The 17,910-nt window shown below is 45.0% G+C and overlaps 1 protein-coding gene across 10 annotated transcripts in view; it reads left to right on the plus strand.

Moving 5' to 3' along the window:
• The first annotated feature begins 1,889 nt into the window (after nucleotides 1-1,889).
• Nucleotides 1,890-17,910, plus strand: part of C7H3orf80 (chromosome 7 C3orf80 homolog) — a 53,417-nt gene continuing 37,396 nt past the window's right edge. For 7 of the 10 annotated variants that reach the window (XM_059731097.1, XM_059731096.1, XM_019491660.2 and 4 more), the window contains exons 1-2: nucleotides 1,890-3,975; nucleotides 10,537-10,583. In XM_059731097.1, coding sequence (XP_059587080.1) covers nucleotides 2,567-3,199 — 633 coding nt within the window. In that variant the 5' untranslated portion in view covers nucleotides 1,890-2,566 and the 3' untranslated portion in view covers nucleotides 3,200-3,975; nucleotides 10,537-10,583. Of the gene's footprint in view, nucleotides 3,976-10,536; nucleotides 10,584-12,111; nucleotides 12,259-13,227; nucleotides 15,940-17,910 lie in introns of those variants that run through there. The other 3 variants (XM_059731100.1, XM_019491663.2, XM_019491666.2) reach the window with 3 other exon arrangements.

The raw sequence follows: 17,910 nt of genomic DNA on the forward strand, positions 1-17,910 counted from the left end.
TCTGACTTAGAACCCAATCCTCAACTCCTTAGTATTCAGGCAAAACTTTGACAAACTTCAAAGACAGTTTTGCCCAAACAAGGAGTTCAGGATCAGGCAAAGGCTAAGGCATGCCTAAATATGCTACAGATGAATGGCAGTGCACTCTCAAGGAGAGATGCAGATATGAAACTTACAGTTCAAAATGTTGCAGAGAATGTTTGACACCAAGTAACAACATACAGAATAAATTTGTCTGAGGGGAAAGGGGACAACATATAGCCACGAGTGTTTTAAGGAGTGCAATTTTTATGTTAAATATCATTAAACTATAAATTCAGGACAGCCTTATTATAACAAGCCCTGCTTAAAGCAGCCTCCTTCCTCTGCTAGCCTTTTCCCCTTCCCCCACCATTTGAACAGTTCCAACAGCATAGCATAGCAGGAACCAATTTTTTTCATTATGATGCAGCAAATTGACTGACCCTATTATAGCAGATACCCTCTTTTAATTAAGTTTTCTCCCGGTCCCACGGGGGTTCATTATAATGAGGTTGTACTATACAAAAATACATTTGAAAAGTATAGTTAATTATTGGCTAATTTACTGTTAATTATATTTCTGGCTTTTTTTTTTTTTGAGCTTCTTATACTTTTATGCACATAGGCATCAATTAAACATTATCTCTCTCTCTTTCTCTCTCTCACTTCTCCTCAGTTATACCACATCTGGATACCTCTCACCCTTCAACTGAAAAGAACATTTTTCTTCTCTTCTTGGCTGTCTAGTCCTTCTCCAAGCAAGGGCTTGCCAGTGACATCCCTGGGAGCAGAAGCAGACCCTAAGCTGGAAATAGGATACTACTTTGGACTGAGGCTTTTCTTTAAAAAAAGGAAGATTCAAACACTGCTCGCTGGCTCAGGATGGGCAGCCACTTCTGTCCTGTAAATTGGTCTCTATTTCTGCTTTGAGTGCCATCCTGTCTGTGGCTCTGAGCTGTACTGGGACCCAGTGTTTTATTCCATTTTGCTTAGACTGGTGGAAAGTCCAGAAGGAGAATGTAGTAACAGGCTAAAGCTCCAATTAAGCCCAGGGGTTGGGGCAACTACAGCACTTATATGCCAATGCCACTCCGCTTTGTTTGGGGGCTGTGGGCTTTGTTCAGCCTGGGTTTTCCTCTCCCAATTTGGGTTCAACTCCCCTAGAAACTGTTGTCTTGTTGGATCACATGTAGCATAACCCAAAGCAATCAGTGTAGACAGGGGTATTCATGTTAAACATTTGGCCAGCTGGCCATGGTCTACCCTAGGTCTAGCATGGAATTAAGACAGAGGTGGCTTTGTCAGTGCTGTGTGGTTGTGTTGGTGTTGTTGACACCAGGAGGTTTTCTAGTGTAGACAAGCCCCGAGGGCAGGACCATCATTCATCAGAGGTGCTGAGTACCCGCGGTATTACCCTGAGGCAAGGGAAGCTGTGGGAGTCAAGCACCACTAAACACCAGCTCCCTCCTGACAAACGTTAAATGAGGATAACTTGATACTTGCATTTACCTGCCCTTAAAGCAAGGATTTCTTAGGGTGAGATCTTTTGTTGGACCCACTATGTAGCTGGGATCAAGTTAGACAACCCTGTGAACGTAAGACAACCTTCCTCAGGTCTCCCTAAGGAAGACCTGAGACCTGAGGAAAACTGTCTTACATTTGAAAGCTTGCCTAACTTGATCCCAGCCTCACAGTGGGTCCAAGAAAAGATCTCACCCGAAGAAATCCTTGCCTCGCATCATTTTGGGACCATCACGGATGCCACATCACTCCTGATTCCCTTAGCAGCGATGCCCTTGGCAGCAATGGGCACTGCCACTTACTGGGCGGTGGCGCTAATCCGAGTCTGAAAAAAAAAGAAAAGAAAAGAAAAAGAAAAGCCAAACTCTTTTCTGCGCTTGAGCTCTGGGCCGGCGGCGGGAAGCTCATGCTCCTTCCAATTTCCTGTCAGGTCCATGTTTGAGATCTGACAAATTCCTGGCAGGGTGCATTGATCTGGCTATAAATACCTGACGGTGAGGGGCGGGAAGCCCCCTGGAAGGAGGGCCCGGGCCGGGCCGGGCCCCAAGGCGAGGCGAGAGGCGGGAGCAGCTCCCGCAGCCGCGGCGGAGCAGCCCCGCCAGCGAAGTCCCTAATGGAAGGGGAGCTGCATTAAGCCCATTAACATCGGCTAAATGGCTCCCATCAATTTTTAATCAGAAACCCAAGCGGGGCGCGGGGCGGCGGATCCCAGCAGCAAGTAAATTTAAATACCGGTGACGGGGAAATCCAATCACTTAAGCGGAGGAGCCCGCGAGGCAGCGCTGTCGGGCTGCCGGGGAGGGGGGGCGGCAGCTATATTAATAAAGATTAAAGCGCTGCGAAGCGGCCATGCGAGCCCAGCCCAGCCCTTAACCCTTCGCGCGCCATGCCCGCGCTGCTCCCGGGCAGAGCCGCCCGGACGTGCCCGGCGCTGCCGCTGCCGCCGCCGCCGCGCCGCCGCCCGGCCCCGGCCCCGGCCCTGGGAGGCTGCCGGGGGGCGCCGTAGGGCCCCGGAGCGGGGAGGATGCGGCAGCGGGTGCCGGTCCCCGAGGGGCTGCTGGCGCTGGGGGCGGCCGTGCTGTGGCAGCCGTGCCAGGGCAGCTGGAGCTGCGGGGAGCTGCGGTGCGGCGAGCGGGAGAGCTGCTGCGACTACGGCAATGTCACCTACACGGAGATCAAGTGCTGCAAGCTGCCCTTTCACACCTTCCTGGACAACGTGGGCTGGTTCGTGCGGAAGCTCTCGGGGCTGCTCATCCTGCTCGTGCTCTTCGCCATCGGCTACTTTCTGCAGCGCATCATCTGCCCCAGCCCGCGCCGCTACAGCCGCCCGCAGCGCCCCGCGCTGCCGCCGCCGCGGGGCTCGCCCGGCTCCCCGCTCACCGCCACGGCCGCCACCTCGCAGGACTCGCTGCTGGACAGCAGCAGCGGCGGCAGCGGCCGCTTCCCCGGCGAACGGGACGAGCCGCGCCTGCCCGCGCTCTCGCCCGTCTTCCTGCAGCTGCCCAGCTACGAGGAGGTGAAGTACTTGCCCACCTACGAGGAGTCCATGCGGCTGCAGCAGCACAGCCCCAAGGACGTCGTGCTGCCCGTGTCCAGCCTGGCCACGGCCGCGGAGCCCGAGCGGGCAGGGGGCAGAGTCGCCCGCAGCTGCAGCTGAGCCAGCGGCTCCCCCTGCCCCGCGGCTTCAGCTCCGTGCAGCGGGCGCTGAGGAGGGCCCAGAAGCTCCCGGAGCAGCCCCCCGCCTCCTCCTGGCCTTTCCCTCTCCACTGTGTCTCTCCAGGGGACTGGAGGGGCACAGGCCTGCAGCTACACCAACATCGTGCTTTCTCTGCCCCTCAGCTCACTAGGAACTCGGTGTGTGCCTGTCCCTACAACCCTGCTCCTCGCAGACTGAAGCCCCAAAAGGCACAAGCTGAGATTTCCTGTATGATTAGAGCACAGGTTCTCCTTCAGGCCTGGGGACAGAGTGAGAGAGGAACGCTCCTAACCCGCTGTGGCATTTTTGCCAATCCTGCAAGACTCTCAGCTGCAGGCAGGAGCCTGGGATGACTGTGCAGTTCAGAAGGGGCATAGAAAAGCAGCCCCCTGAACGGTCAGCCCCACAGAAGTGAATGCCAACAGCCCCCTTCCCGCTTCCACCAATTGCTGCTACCATTCAGAGTTCACGTTCTGCCAGCCTCCACTGGGGCAGTTTGGGACTAGGGCTCCCGCTATATTAAGTGCTGTTGTACAAACACCTAGAAAGACATGGGCCTTGCCTGGAGGATTTTACAATCCAAGATGCCTATTTCATGCATTGTAAACTTTACCCAACAGTCAGACCACAGTCCAGGTGATTACTGTACTGGTCCTCACCTGCAAGGAAAAGATCAGTAATGCAGAAAGAACACCATATGGCTAATAAGTTGCAGTTCCACCCTTACCTCATAAAAGGTAATTATTTATCTGCTTGTTTCTTTTAGCTTTAAAGTTTATAATTAAGCAATAATGCCAATGGCGAGGGCATTTCTTGGCAGTGGATGACTGCCAGAAGGTGACTTAGCTTCTTGATACTGTCAACAAAATTAAGTTAATGAAATCTGTTTGTCATTAATAGAGAGTTTTCTGAGTTTGAATTAATTTTTTCAGCCAGGTTTCCTCTTTCCAGTTGATCCTTTAGTGAGGACAGAAATTGGGTCACAGCCAAATGCAATTTGAAGAAAAAGAGTGGAATAAGATGAAATGTACAGATGAGAAAAGAAAGTCTGAGACATCACAAGTGTTTCGATATCATACTAATTGCACATGTAGAGGAAAATACTTGACTTTGTTCTTATCACAGCTTTTGGTTTTAACCCAACCTTTACTGCTTCAGTATTGGTGTGTTATCATTTTATACACCATCATAACATGTGCATGTGCATTGTAGATGGTTCAGATTCCCAAAAGCACGATGTCACTCACAGGATACGCACAAATAGTAATATAGCTTTGGGCTTGATAGTGCTTGCAGAACTCTGATGGATGGCAATGATAATTCTGAGAACAAGAAATGTGGTATTGGATCCATTCTTTTAGTGTCCTCTAGCAGTTGTGTGCAATCTTTCATTTCCCAGACTCTGACTACACGGACTAGAGAAATGCTCTTCAAAACATGTTACAAAATTCTCTTCACTAAAGACCTTGGCCCCACTGAAGTCAGTGGCAAAATGTCTTTTGACTTTAATTTGATGTGGCTCAATCACTAACCAATGATATCATCAACCACTTTCCAATAATCAAAAATCCCAAACGCATGAACATTATAAAGCATTGGCTATATCATTCTACAACCTGTCTTAAGGGAGGGAGTGGGTATTTCAGTATCTGTACCATGTATAATTTCATGACTTTTATCTCCATGAGTGGAGGAAGGAGGAAAAGTCGAGATACTCCAGCACCCCACATGAGTGAAGATAAATGCCATGAAAGGTCAGCCACTGGGTAAGACATTTCTTCTGCCAGTGGTTTTCACGTGAAATTGCTTTTGCAATGAATTCTTTAAAAGGAGAGTTGAAATATGCTGAAGGAAACTACTTTAAAAAAACAAAAAACAAAACTGCTCAGCTTCTTTGAACTCATGAATTATGACATCAGTAGAAGAGCTATTGGAGTATGTAAAACAAAGAAACAGCAGTGAAAGAAATAACTCCAGAGTGTATATAGTATTAGTCAGGGGCATGTGAATGTACATGCATTATGTACAACAGAGGTGGCCAGCCTGTGACATGTGTGCCAGGAGTGGCACAGGCAGCCCCTCTGGACACAGGAGATCAGGGAGGAGACAGGCAGGACAGCAGCAGATAAGACAGGAAGAAGAAAGCAGAGCAGCAGATCTGCCATGAGAAGGGGATTGGACTCTGCAGGGGTAATTTGTGGCATACTTGCCAAAAAGGTTGGTCCCCACTGATATGCAAACTGCATATATTAATTATCTGGAACAAAGTATCTGGCACTTCCAAACACAGTTTTAAGGACCAGTCCTGGTGTTTAGTGGTCCTTCTCTCTCAGAATCAGGAACTTGAAGAACAAGTGCTTAAAAAATACAGAACAGCCTTAGAAACATGGATTGTCTTAAAAGCTTTAACTGAGCACAGGATTTCAAACACAAGAAAGAAACCTGGTTTGAATACTTCAGGGGTATAATTCAAAAACCATTTTTCTTTCAAGTGTTTATTAGAATGATTTGTAATAGTTATAAATATTACATATCTAACAGTGCTAAAAATGGAATATATCACAAGTTCCTGCAATTAAGAACAAGATCATAATACCTCACTAAAGGCCTGATGCTACTCTGACGGAAATCAAGGGAAAGGGAGCAGATTGTTTTTAGACGGGTAGGACAGATCCTAAGAAGAGGTGAGTTTACAGAGAATGTAAAAGAAAAGAAGAAGAAAATAAATTTCTTCAGGAAAGGCTTAAGCGCAAAGGGTGCTGACAGATGTGGAAAAAACAAACAGCACTTTACCAGAAGAGGAATCAATTTGACCCAGCTCCCCAGTGTGCAGGCCGGGAGCAGTCCGAGGCCCTTTTTTCCGCGCGGCGGGCTGTGGCCAGCAACCCGGACATGCCGGGTCGGGGAAGGCAGGCAGCACGCTAGAATTAGGCACAGACGCTTAATGGTTGTTTAAGATTGTTTACTTACACCGTAGATGGTCGCGGTGCAGGCTGGAAAACTTCCAGGAATACTTCGCTTAAGTCCCAGTTTAAGGACTCGGACGGAGCTCTGGATTCACTCACAATTCACTCACACGAAGTTTGCTAGGCTCCTTGGAACTTTGCGTGCAGGGAAGGGTACGTCAAGGGATTGTTCGGCAACTGGGAGAGGCGAGAGGCTGATCAGATCCCTGTTGCCTTCTTGATATTCACGCTGGGTCCAATAGGCTCCGCAGCGCTTAGAGATCTTCACGAGACGTGAAGTCTCCTCCTCCTGATGTTCGTGGAGTCCTCCAACTTGGGCAGAAACCACTCAAGCCTCTTATACGGCTAGCAAGCCAATCGCTAGCCGCCATGTAGGAATAATTTAGAACTGACCAATAGTAGGGCACAAATCTGAATACAAATGGCGGGAACTCCTTGCAACGTGCACTTCTGTGCTGCAACGAAGAAATGCACCCTGCAAAGAAAGCTACAAATGGCAGGAAAATAATTTAGCAGTGCCGAAGCGCACACAAACAAAAAATCACACCCTTAGGTTGTGACATCCCCCCTTGCTGAAGGCATAGCTAAATTATGCTACACGCTCGTCACTCAAGTAATCAAGAGCTCTTATCATGGGTCGCTGAACAAAACGGGTAAACACAAAATTCGCCAACATAAGGAGTTCATCCTCAAGGGATCGAACCAAATAATAACCAACACAAATACATATACACATAATTAGATTCATAACAAAAAACTGCACGATCAGGGCTTCAGTGGGCATCATGGTGAAGTCACGCGTTAGGCCCTCACTTCTTCCGATGGTGTTATCCTTCCTGGGGCTTCTCTTCACCACGCACTCCGAATTCCGGATCTGTAAACAAAACTCTCAAAAAATAAGTTAACGTATCTCAAAATATTTATAAAAATTTATACACAACAAGGCGGTTAGTCCAGCTCAAACTCCATGGACATGAGTTCTAGCCATGAGACTATAGTCTTGTCAGACTCCATTTCAGATTCTTTGTACAGCTCCTGTAACTCCGTCCAAGCACAAATGCGACTGGTGGCGGCATCTTGTGCATCAGTCACCGGGTTGATCATTGTTACAGGACGAGCTGCTCTTTCGGGAGTCGATGTTGTTACAGGCTGAACTACTGCTGCGGGAGTCATTGCTGCTGTTATTGCTTCAGGCAGGAGGGGCGGATGCACTCCTCCGCTCGATTCTCCCTTTCGTTGGCAAGAAGGCGGGGTCGCCGAAAGCGACGCTGCGTCGGTGGGCGGAGTTGCTGACCAAACTCTTGCGGGTTCCTCTGAAGCTCCACCCTTCTTTTCCGGTTCTTCCACGTGGTCTCCCTCTTGCTCGGCACCATCTTGTCGTGGAGTTTCAGGATTCTCTTTCGCAGCTGCTTCTTTGACCGCTCGAACAGCCATACGCAGCTGGGCTTTCAAACTTAAATTCTTATTCATTAGATCAGTTACGGTACGAAAAGTTGCAGTTAACACTCCCCCCTTGTCGTATTGTGGGGCCACCCTCTCATCCGCGGTGCGTTCCTCCGTCTCCAGATCTTCACGGAGCTTGGATGGAAGCTCGCGACCCCTTAATCTAGACGCCAGCATAAAGGGGGCGAACCGGTCGATTGGCACCGGTTCTTCACTCTCCCGAGCACATCTTAGGCAATGGGCACACTCCCGGGTGAGGGTCGGGTTTACTTCGCCCGCCGAGTTAACTCTGGCGAGGGACACAGTGTCGAGGGGCCTGAACAGGACCCACTCATCACCTATTATACACTCGAATGCCATGGGGTGCAGATACACTTCCCTCTCTTTCGGGGCTCCATCTTCGGAACCTCCCTCTTCTCCCTTCAGCGAAAGGCATCCGCTGATAAACCTCTCACCTGTTCTGCCCGCCTGGTGGTAAGCAATATGCGCCTCCAGTTCCATAAGGTTTTCTACTTGGCGTTTTCCACTGCGCCAAGGGCAGTTCTTAACTAATTCTAGCTCCAGCGTGCCTTCCCATGATCCCATCCTTGTCGCCATGTGCAGGCCGGGAGCAGTCCAAGGCCCTTTTTTCCGTGCGGCGGGCTGTGGCCAGCAGCCCGGACACGCCAGGTCGGGGAAGGCAGGCGGCACGCTAGAATTAGGCACGGACGCTTAGTGGTTGTTTAAGATTGTTTACTTATACCGTAGATGGTCGCGGTGCAGGCTGGAAAACTTCCAGGAATACTTCGCTTAAGTCCCAGTTTAAGGACTCGGACGGAGCTCTGGATTCATTCACAATTCACTCACACAAAGTTTGCTAGGCTCCTTGGAACTTTGCGTGCAGGGAAGGGTACGTCGAGGGATCGTTAGGCAACGGGGAGAGGCGAGAGGCTGATCAGACCCCTGTTGCCTTCTTGAGATACACGCTGGGTCTGATAGGCTCCGCAGCGCTTAAAGATCTTCACAAGACATGAAGTCTCCTCCTCCTGATGTTCGTGGAGTCCTCCAACTTGGGCAGAAACCACTCAAGCCTCTTATACGGCTAGCAAGCCAATCGCTAGCCGCCACGTAGGAATAATTTAGAACTGACCAATAGTGGGGCATGAATCTGAATACAAATGGCGGGAACGCCTTGCAACGTGCACTTCTGTGCTGCAACAAAGAAATGCACCCTGCAAAGAAAGCTACAAACGGCGGGAAAATAATTTAGCAGTGCCGAAGCGCACACAAACAAAAAATCACACCCTTGGGTTGTGACACCCAGCATCTGTATAGCTCGCACACTTCAGTGGGGCTTTTTGACACTTATCTAATAGCTGATTCAATCAGTTGATTCAATCAACTATTAGATAAAAGTGCCGAAAGCCCCACTGAAAAGTGAGAGTTATACAGATGCTGGGGAGCCGGGTCAAACTGATGCGATTCCTTTTCTGAGCATGCACTGCACTGGGTGCAGAGGCATGCTGAGTTGAAAGTAAAGTGCTGGGGGGTTTTCCCCCATATCTATAAGCAAAGATCTTACCAACTTCAACAAAGTTCATGATTAGTCCTTTTTAAATGAATGTGCTTTTGCCAGGAAATTGTCAAAACACTTATCAACAAAAAGAGAAAGGAGGTTACCTTTAAAATGTTTCTTATTTTGGAGTCATTACTCACATGAAGTTACTGGCCATATGTTAATCAGAGTGCCTGCATAAGAAAGGATTATAGGTATTTATAAAAATGTTGAAGAATGCAGCCTTGTTTCCATTTTTTTTCATCTTAAAGTGGAATTTCATTTATTTTATAAGCCATTACCTAGAGGTTGTTTTCAAAAGTGGAGAATATTCAGAGGTTATTAATGAAAAATGATACATTTTACTGTAGCATTTATGTCTTAGTGTAAAATTAAAGAGAGGGCAAGTTTTTTGAGGAAAAATTGATCCTTCCAGAGCTTTCACTACTTATACAGCCAAAATATTGAAACTCTTACAGAATAAATAATTTCACTGTTACTGAGACAAAATTCCTGATTACAAACTATTTCAATACTTGGGCTAAATCATGTATTCCCAACGCACTCTCAAAGTACACAAGTATTGGGCTATTATTGATATTTTTCAAAGAAGGTAACAAAACTAGGATTTGTTTGCTACAGTTAATGAGAAGCCAGTGGGCATTTTATTGAGTACAGCCTTCTCTCCAGCCTAGCCTCTCCATATATACATACATAAAACACACACACACACGTATATATATAAAGAAACTAATGACTAGTGATCTGATTCAAGGGAAATCAATAGTCAAACTCCAATTCTTTTCAGCAGGAACAGAATTGAATCTGTATTCTAAGAGGCACAGTTAGATCCATTTGGCTCAGATCTATCTGACCTGCCCCTCAGGCCTTCATCAAAATGTTTGTGCTGATTCAGTTCAATTTATTTAATGTATCAGAATTATAAAGACAGTCTTTGGAAATGCCAGCAAGAAATATGTAATTACATTTTTAGAAAATCATAAGAAAGGATCCAGTTTAAAAAAGAACTTAATAGGATGGAAAAGCTGTTCTTGATCATTTGTATTTTTAAAAAAGGATGTGTTATCCTCTAGTCCCAATAACATATAGTTTAATGTATTAAACAATTTCTCTTTGCAGGCTTTAAGTGCAACTAATAGAACCTTTAAAATCCTCCCAAAAGAACATCCTAAATTTCTATAACACATCTTAGAGTGAAAACTCTTGTTTACAGATTTTTTTATTTTTGGTTTTTGTGATACTTGCAATATGATTTCTCTTGAATTTTCTTATTATTAATCACACTCAGTTACTGGGAAATCTGAAGCCAAATCCTGTTTGCTTTCCCTACTCAGGTAACCCGCTTGGAGCCCACGGACTTCTTGCTTAAAGAATTATTCACGTAAGTAAGGCAAGCAGAATTAGGGCCTACGTTTTAAACAGGGGTGGCCAACCTGCTGCACACAGGTGTCATGAGGGGTTGTGTGTGTGGCACACAACAAATCAGGGAGGGGGCAACAAAACAGTAGATAGGGCAGGAAGCAGAAAAAAGCAGCAGAGTAGGCAGGGAGCAAAGGGCAGAAAGCAGAAAACAGGGGAACAAATCTGGCAGGAGAAGGGGACTGGGAGGGTGTGGAACTAATTTGTGGTACATCTGCCTAAAAAAGTTAGCCCCTGGTATTTTTGAAGATGAGTGGCGTAGCATACATAAAACTTGATCAGAAAAAAAACAGTGTGATGGAGTTCAAAACACAAAATCATTGTGAGGTTCCTCTCACAAATAGCCACCAATCATTTTCTCAGGCGATGGAGATAGCTCCTTGGCAAACAGAATGCAGAAGACACCTCCATGCTCTGTGAAGGCCTTAGTGTCCCTACAGGCCTAGGGCCATCCTTATGGAGACCTCATATCACCTTATTAACTCTTGTGCTGGTGACTCCTATCCTTCTACCTGAGGCTAAAAATAAGTAATCAATTCTACCCTTCCTCCCCGCAAAAAACAACTTTTATCCTAAGATTAATACAAGCCCACTGTCCCACCTGAAGCATCACAGAATCATAGAAAATTAGGACTGGAAGGAACCTCAGGAGGTCATCTAGTCCAACCCCCTGTTCAAAGCAGGACCATCTCCAACTAGATCATCCCAGCTAAGGCTTTGTTCAGCTGGATCTTAAAAACCTCTAAGAATAGAGATTCCACAACCTCTCTGGGTAAAGTTACAGTGCTTTACTACCCTCGTAATGAGAAAGTTTTTTCTAATATCTAACCTAAACTTCCCTTGCTGCAACTTGGGACCATTGCTTCATGCTCTGTCATCTGCCACCACTGAGAACAGTCTAGTTCTATCCTCTTTGGAACCCCCTTTCAGGTAGTTGAAGGCTGCCATTAGTTTTTTGGGGTTTTTTGGTTTGTTTTTTTTTTTGTTTGTTTGTTTGCTTTGTTTTGTTTTGTTTTTTTGCAACAAGGGCACAACTGTTGGCTCATATTTAGCTTATTGTCCACTGCAACTCCCAGGGCCTTTTCTGTACAGCTGTTATTTAGCCATTCAGTCTCCAGCCTGTACCAGTACATGGGATTGTTCTCTCCTAAGTGCAGGACTTCGCACTTATCTTGATTCAACCTCATGAGATTTCCTTTGGTTCAGTCCTCCAATCTCCAATTTGTCAAGGTCTTTCTGAATCCTTGCCACACTCTCCAGCATATCCACTACTCCCCTGCCCCTCCCCCCCAGCTAGGTGTCATCTGTAAACTTGCTGAGGGTGCACTGCATTCCATATTCCAGGTTATTGATGAAGATATTGAACAGAACCAGCCCCAGACCCAACCCCTGGTGCATTCCACTTGATACCAGATGCCAACTAGATGCTGAGCCATTGATTAGTACCTTCTGAGCTTAATAATCCATCCAGTTTTCTATCCACTTTACAGTCCATTCATCCACTCCAGACTTCCTTAGCTTGCTTGCAAGAATGTTGTGGGAGATGTATCAAAAGCCTTGCTGAAGTCAAGGTATATCACGTCCACTGCTCTCCATGCCTCCACAGAGCCAGTCGTTTCATCATAGAAGGCAATCAGGTTGGTCAGGGCATGTCTTGCCCTTGGTGAATCCCTGCTGACTGTTCTTAATTACCACTTTCTCCTCCAAGTACTTAGAAATGAATTTCTTGAAGACCTGCTCCATGATTTTTCCAGGGACTGAGGTGAGGGAGACTGACTTCCTCCTTTTCATCCTTAAAGATGGGCACTGTATTTGCCCTTTTTCAAACATCTGAAACCTCTCCCAATCACTATGAGTTTTCAAAGATAATGGCCAGTGACTCTTCAGTCACACTGACCAACTTCCTCAGCACCCTCGGGTGCATTGCATCCAGCTCCATGGATTTACATACATCTAGTTTTTCTAAATAGTCCCCAATCTGTTCTTTCACCACAGCTGCTCAACTCCTCCCCAAACTGTGCTGCCAGGTGCAATAATCTGCGAGCTGGCCTTGCCTGTGAAGACTGATGTGAAAAAGGCATTAAGTTCTTCAGTCTTTTCCACATCATCTGTCACTAAGCTACCTCCCCCCTTCAGTAAGGGATATACACTTTCCCTGACCTTCCTCTTGTTCCTGACATACTTATAGAAACTCTCCTTGTTAACCTTCACATCCCTTGCTACCTGCAACTCCCAATTGCACTTTGGTCTTCCTGATTTCATCCCTTCATGCCCAAGCAATACACTTATACTCCTCCCTAGTCATTTGTCCGAGTTTCCACTACTTGTAAGCTTACTTTTCATGTTTTAGGCAACTGAAGAATTCCCTGCTAAGCCAAACTGGTCTTCTGCTACACTTGCTAGTCTTCCTGTGCACTGGAATGGCTTGTTCCTACACCCTCAGTTGGGGTTTTTTTTTTAACATGAGTCCAGGAGAGCTGGTTGTCTTTTCCCCTCAGATTGGCCTCCCAGAGATCCTGCCCATTAGTTCCCTGAGTGAGTCTGAAATCTGCTTTTCTGAAGCCCAGGGTCCTTATTCCGCTGCTCTCCTTTCTTCTTTTCCTCAGGATCCTGAACTCAAATCATCTCATGGTCGCTGCTATCCAAGTTGCCATCTACTTCTACATTCCCCGCCAATTCTTCTCTGTTTGTGACCAGCAGGTCAAGAAGACCATGACCCCTCCAAGTTGGCCTCTCCAACTTTTGCACCAGTGTTGTGATGTAGTGAGATAACACTTTTTCTGGGACAACTGGAGCTAATTCCAGTTAACTGCCATTTGAGATGCATGACAAAAGACTGCCCCACATGAGTCAAGCCTGGGACAATCAGACCTTAGATAAACCAGTCTTTGCTTTTAGCCTGAGAGAGGAATGCCTGTCCCAGATTTGTACAATCTTGGTACCTTCTTTTCACAGTTATTTAAAAGCCTGATCAGCTGAAAAAGAAGTCTTGGAAGAGGCACAGTTTTTCTAGTGGAAGCAATTCAGCCTTCTGGCTAAGATCAAGCAAGGCTGCGGGCACCTGAACCCCAAGGCCCTCAGGCCTGTGGCTTGTATGTAGGATGCCTGCCTGAATTTGGGGAGTATCCGAAGCCTGAGACCAATGGGTCTGGGAAGGAGAATGCTTGTCCAGCAGCGTTCCCTCTAAGCTATGCAGCGTGTGCAGCCGTGCTCATGCCGCACTGCTAGGCATACCTGTGCAGCTGCTCACACCACGCAGCTTAGAGGGAATGCTGTTGCCCAGTGACAAAGCCACACAGCCTTGACGATTCAGTTTTGCTCAGTGAAATTTTGGAACTTGACTGTTAGGCTTTGCCCAATTGAATATGGAACTGATTTGGCCTTGTTAAAAAAATAAAGAAAAATCAATATGTTGTTTGTACCTATTTCAGATTTAAATGAAAAATTAACAGGGAAAAATACACAGTAGCACTTAATACACCATATTTTGCAATATTTTCTCCTCATCTAGATTTTCTATACCAAAATACTTAGATCAGGACACAGCGATGGTAAAGAAAAAGGAAATAAAAATGGAAAAGTTTAGAATCCACCTGTAAATTGTGATTCAGATCTAAAGTAGACTGACAGCAATTGCAATTCCATACCAGTTGGTGATCAATGCAGTCTCCATGAAATGAAATGAAGGTTTACTCCAATTCCTAATGAATAGATGTCCTTAGTGACCTGAGGAAGGGCACTTGATGCCTGAAAGCTTTTCCAAGAGCTCTTCCAACTGTACAGTTACTTTAGTCCAATAAAAGATATCACAAAAAAGCCTCACCTCTCAGTAAAAAGTCATTATTGCATTTGACACTAATTGGCACATTTAATGATACTCCCTGTAGAAAGGCTAAGGATGGATCAGACATTGAAGACTGAGCCAATGCCTCACCATACTTGTGATCACCTAGGTTTAAGTCTGAAGCATATTAACAGTGAAGTTTAAATAGGTATGTCTGTACTATACCCATTCTGTAGATGGCTAAGGGACTTCAGCTTTCAGTGATTTTTTGGGGGGAGCTTTTCACAGCATTACATTTGCTAATGGTCAACTTTCCTTTCTAAAAAATTGTCTCCCGATATACACCCTGTTTACTTTGCAGTTACGGTATTGCTACAATGGTCAAAGAAAGCAGGGAACAAAAACCACTTGCCTAAAGTACAATGCTTGCCTAAATTATGGCACTGTTGAATTCTTCTCCATGTGTCTAATTCTGTTTTAAACTAGGGATCAATTACTGCTTTTTGCCACTGGATTAGGTCCGGTTGCCTGCTGAGTGTCCCTCAACAGCTACTGAAATAACTGAAAATTGAAAGCTCTCAGCACCTCTCAGGATCAGGCCCATAATCTCCATTTAAACAGATAGAGAGAATATCTGTCCATCTTGAAGAAAGGATTTAGAGTGGTGTCAAAAAGCACTGATAGTACATGTAGATTATAGATAATATAATCCTTCATGTTTGGTATACAGTCTTTTTAGCTGGATATCGTCTTAATCTCCAAGAAAAAGGTATGCTCATTTAGAAAAGAGATTAGAATACCAGTATTTCTAATCAGTAGATTGCAAAATCCCAACTGCTGTGTCTATTTCACTATTTAAAATAAAGGATTTCCTGCAGTCCTTTAAAATAAATACACAGGTGATCAAACATAATATTGTTTATACTTCCATACTGGCTAATCAGTCCAGGACTGTGCAAAGAAAGTGATTAGCTTGGTATTTCTTTGATGATAGCAAGCCATTATCTTTTCATATAAAGCACTCATGCAGTTATAAACATCTAACAGGTAGGTGAATGCACCTATGTTAAAAACCAACTAATGTATATGTATGCTTTGAACTTCATACCATTTGTCAGCTCTTGACTGCAGTGAATCACTGAAAATACACATCACTGGAAATAAACGATCTAAACAGTAATTTCTTCAGGTTTTAAGAAGTAAAATATGAATGTGCAGCACATATTATCACACCACATTTCATGACAGGTGTGAGAGGACATCATAAGTGAAATGGTTAGCTAGTTAATTTTACCATCTTCTGAAAAAATAAATTCCTGGTACCTTTAAATGTACATATGGCTTTATATACATTAGTCCATATATTCCTCTAGCTACATAAAACTATAAGTAATAAAACTCAGTTACACCTGTTCAACACAAAACTGTATTTTATGGAAACATGAGATATCAGTTAATTTTGCAGCTAATAAATAAATGTTACTAGTGATACCTTTAATTTTTACAAAAATAAAGTTCAAATTTTCAACGTTTACTTTCTGAAATATCTATTATGAAATACAAAGGTTTAAGTAACTTGTCATTATTTCATCAGGATGCTTTTTTTTCTGTTCCCAGCATTTGTCACCATCCATGTATCAGAAATTCAGTTTGTTTTAAAGAGCTGTTAGATTTTTTAGTGACTATTCCAAAGTGTAACAAGGCAACTGAAATCTGAAGAGCTTTATGGGCCAAATTTTGCTTCCCATTCTTGTGGATAATGATGTAATGAAATTCATTGTTATGCAAAGGGCCAGCCTAATATATCCTATGTACTTCTTAAACAGGACTTAATATTGCACAGAATTTGTTGTGCTGAACAAGCAGAATGTAGTCCAGCATGTTTGTGATCTACATTCACAAAAGGTCACACCACTGACCTTCATTACCTTCTGCATCCTCTTTTGTGGGTAGCATAGTCAACATGTTGAGCCTGAACCTGCAGATAACTGTGTCAATTGGCGGATAAAGGCTTGAATGCTCTTCAGACTTGTCTCAATATTTTATAAAATACACAGTTGGTTTACATCAGGGGTTGTCAACCGGGGGTATGTGTACCATCGCGCGCTGCTGCGCAGGCGCAGCCTGCATGGCTGGACACGGGGGTGAGGGAAGCTTGCACGCAGCACCCACCACGGCTCCATTTCTGGCTGCGCACACCCCTCCTGTCTGCACTCCACATCCGGCCTCCAGGGGTACACTGATCTAAAAAGGTTGAAAGCCCCTGGTTTAAGTAATTATGATCATGATCTTAATTGTGAGAGTGCTCAAAGGCCTTAGTCAAGAAGCAGAGGTGAGGAGGGGGGGTCATGTTACACTAGGGTTCAGAACAGATATTACATTTGCCCCTGAATCAATTATGCCTGTTTGTCCTGGAACAAAAATAATGCAGGATTCATAGAATCATAGAAGTAGGGTCGGAAGGGACCTTGTAGATCTTCAAGTCTGACCCCCTGCCTGGGCAGGAGGGAAACTGGGCTCAAGTGACCCCAGCCAAGTAGGCATCGAGCTGCTTCTTAAAGACCCCCAGGGTAGGAGCCAGCACCACTTCCCTTAGAAGTTGGTTCCAGATCTTAGCCGCCCTAACTGTGAAGCAGTTCCTACAGATGTCTGATCTAAACCTACTCTCCAACAACTTGTGGCCGTTATTCCTTGTTATCCCGGGGGGTGCTAGGGGAAACAAGGTCTCCCCCAAACCCTTCTGGTCCCCCCTAGTGAGTTTATAGATGGTCACAAGGTCCCCCTTTGTGGGGTACATACTCATTGGCATGTACACATATCATTCTTCTAATCAGGGTTTAGTGAGTGGCTGAATACAGTGCTACTTTTCTGCTATTGATTCAGTGATGCAATTCCAAGATAATTGTACTGATGTACTTCACAATAACCCAGGATAGACTGTTACTACCTCTTATCCAGGGAACTTTATTAGGATTTATCCCAGGACAACAGACAGTCATCTGTACAACTGTACTTTGTCCCAGGATAAAATGGCTTATCTTGGAATACATGTGATATTTGTTTGCAGCCTAGGTATTGTATAAACACAAAGAAAAGGAACAACTCAAGTATTTACTCTTGGTTCCCAAAAGGCTTCCCATCTAGAGAGACAAACATTAGGCAAAGAGCAGAATGGAATACAGCATATTCAAAATCCCCTGATCCTGCAGGCCACATTTTCTTCCATGCACTGTGGTATTGTTTACTTCACTAGGACTCTGCACAGAGCACAATGTGAAATGTGGACATCTTGTAGCGTAAGGGCCATAGTGCTCTGAAGTTTGATAAGTTGTTAGTTCTAGAATATAATTTTTTTCTTTTATGTTTTATTATTTAAATTCAGTCCTTCCTAAATGCTTTTAAACCTTGCCTTTTATTTATATATGTCACTGCATTTAAACCTAGGCTTTTCCTGTTTTAATTTACAATATATTACGTTTACTGATACTAAAAACAAATCCCCAAA

Source organism: Alligator mississippiensis, chromosome 7 (genome assembly GCF_030867095.1).
Source record: "Alligator mississippiensis isolate rAllMis1 chromosome 7, rAllMis1, whole genome shotgun sequence".
Lineage (NCBI taxonomy): Eukaryota > Metazoa > Chordata > Crocodylia > Alligatoridae > Alligator > Alligator mississippiensis.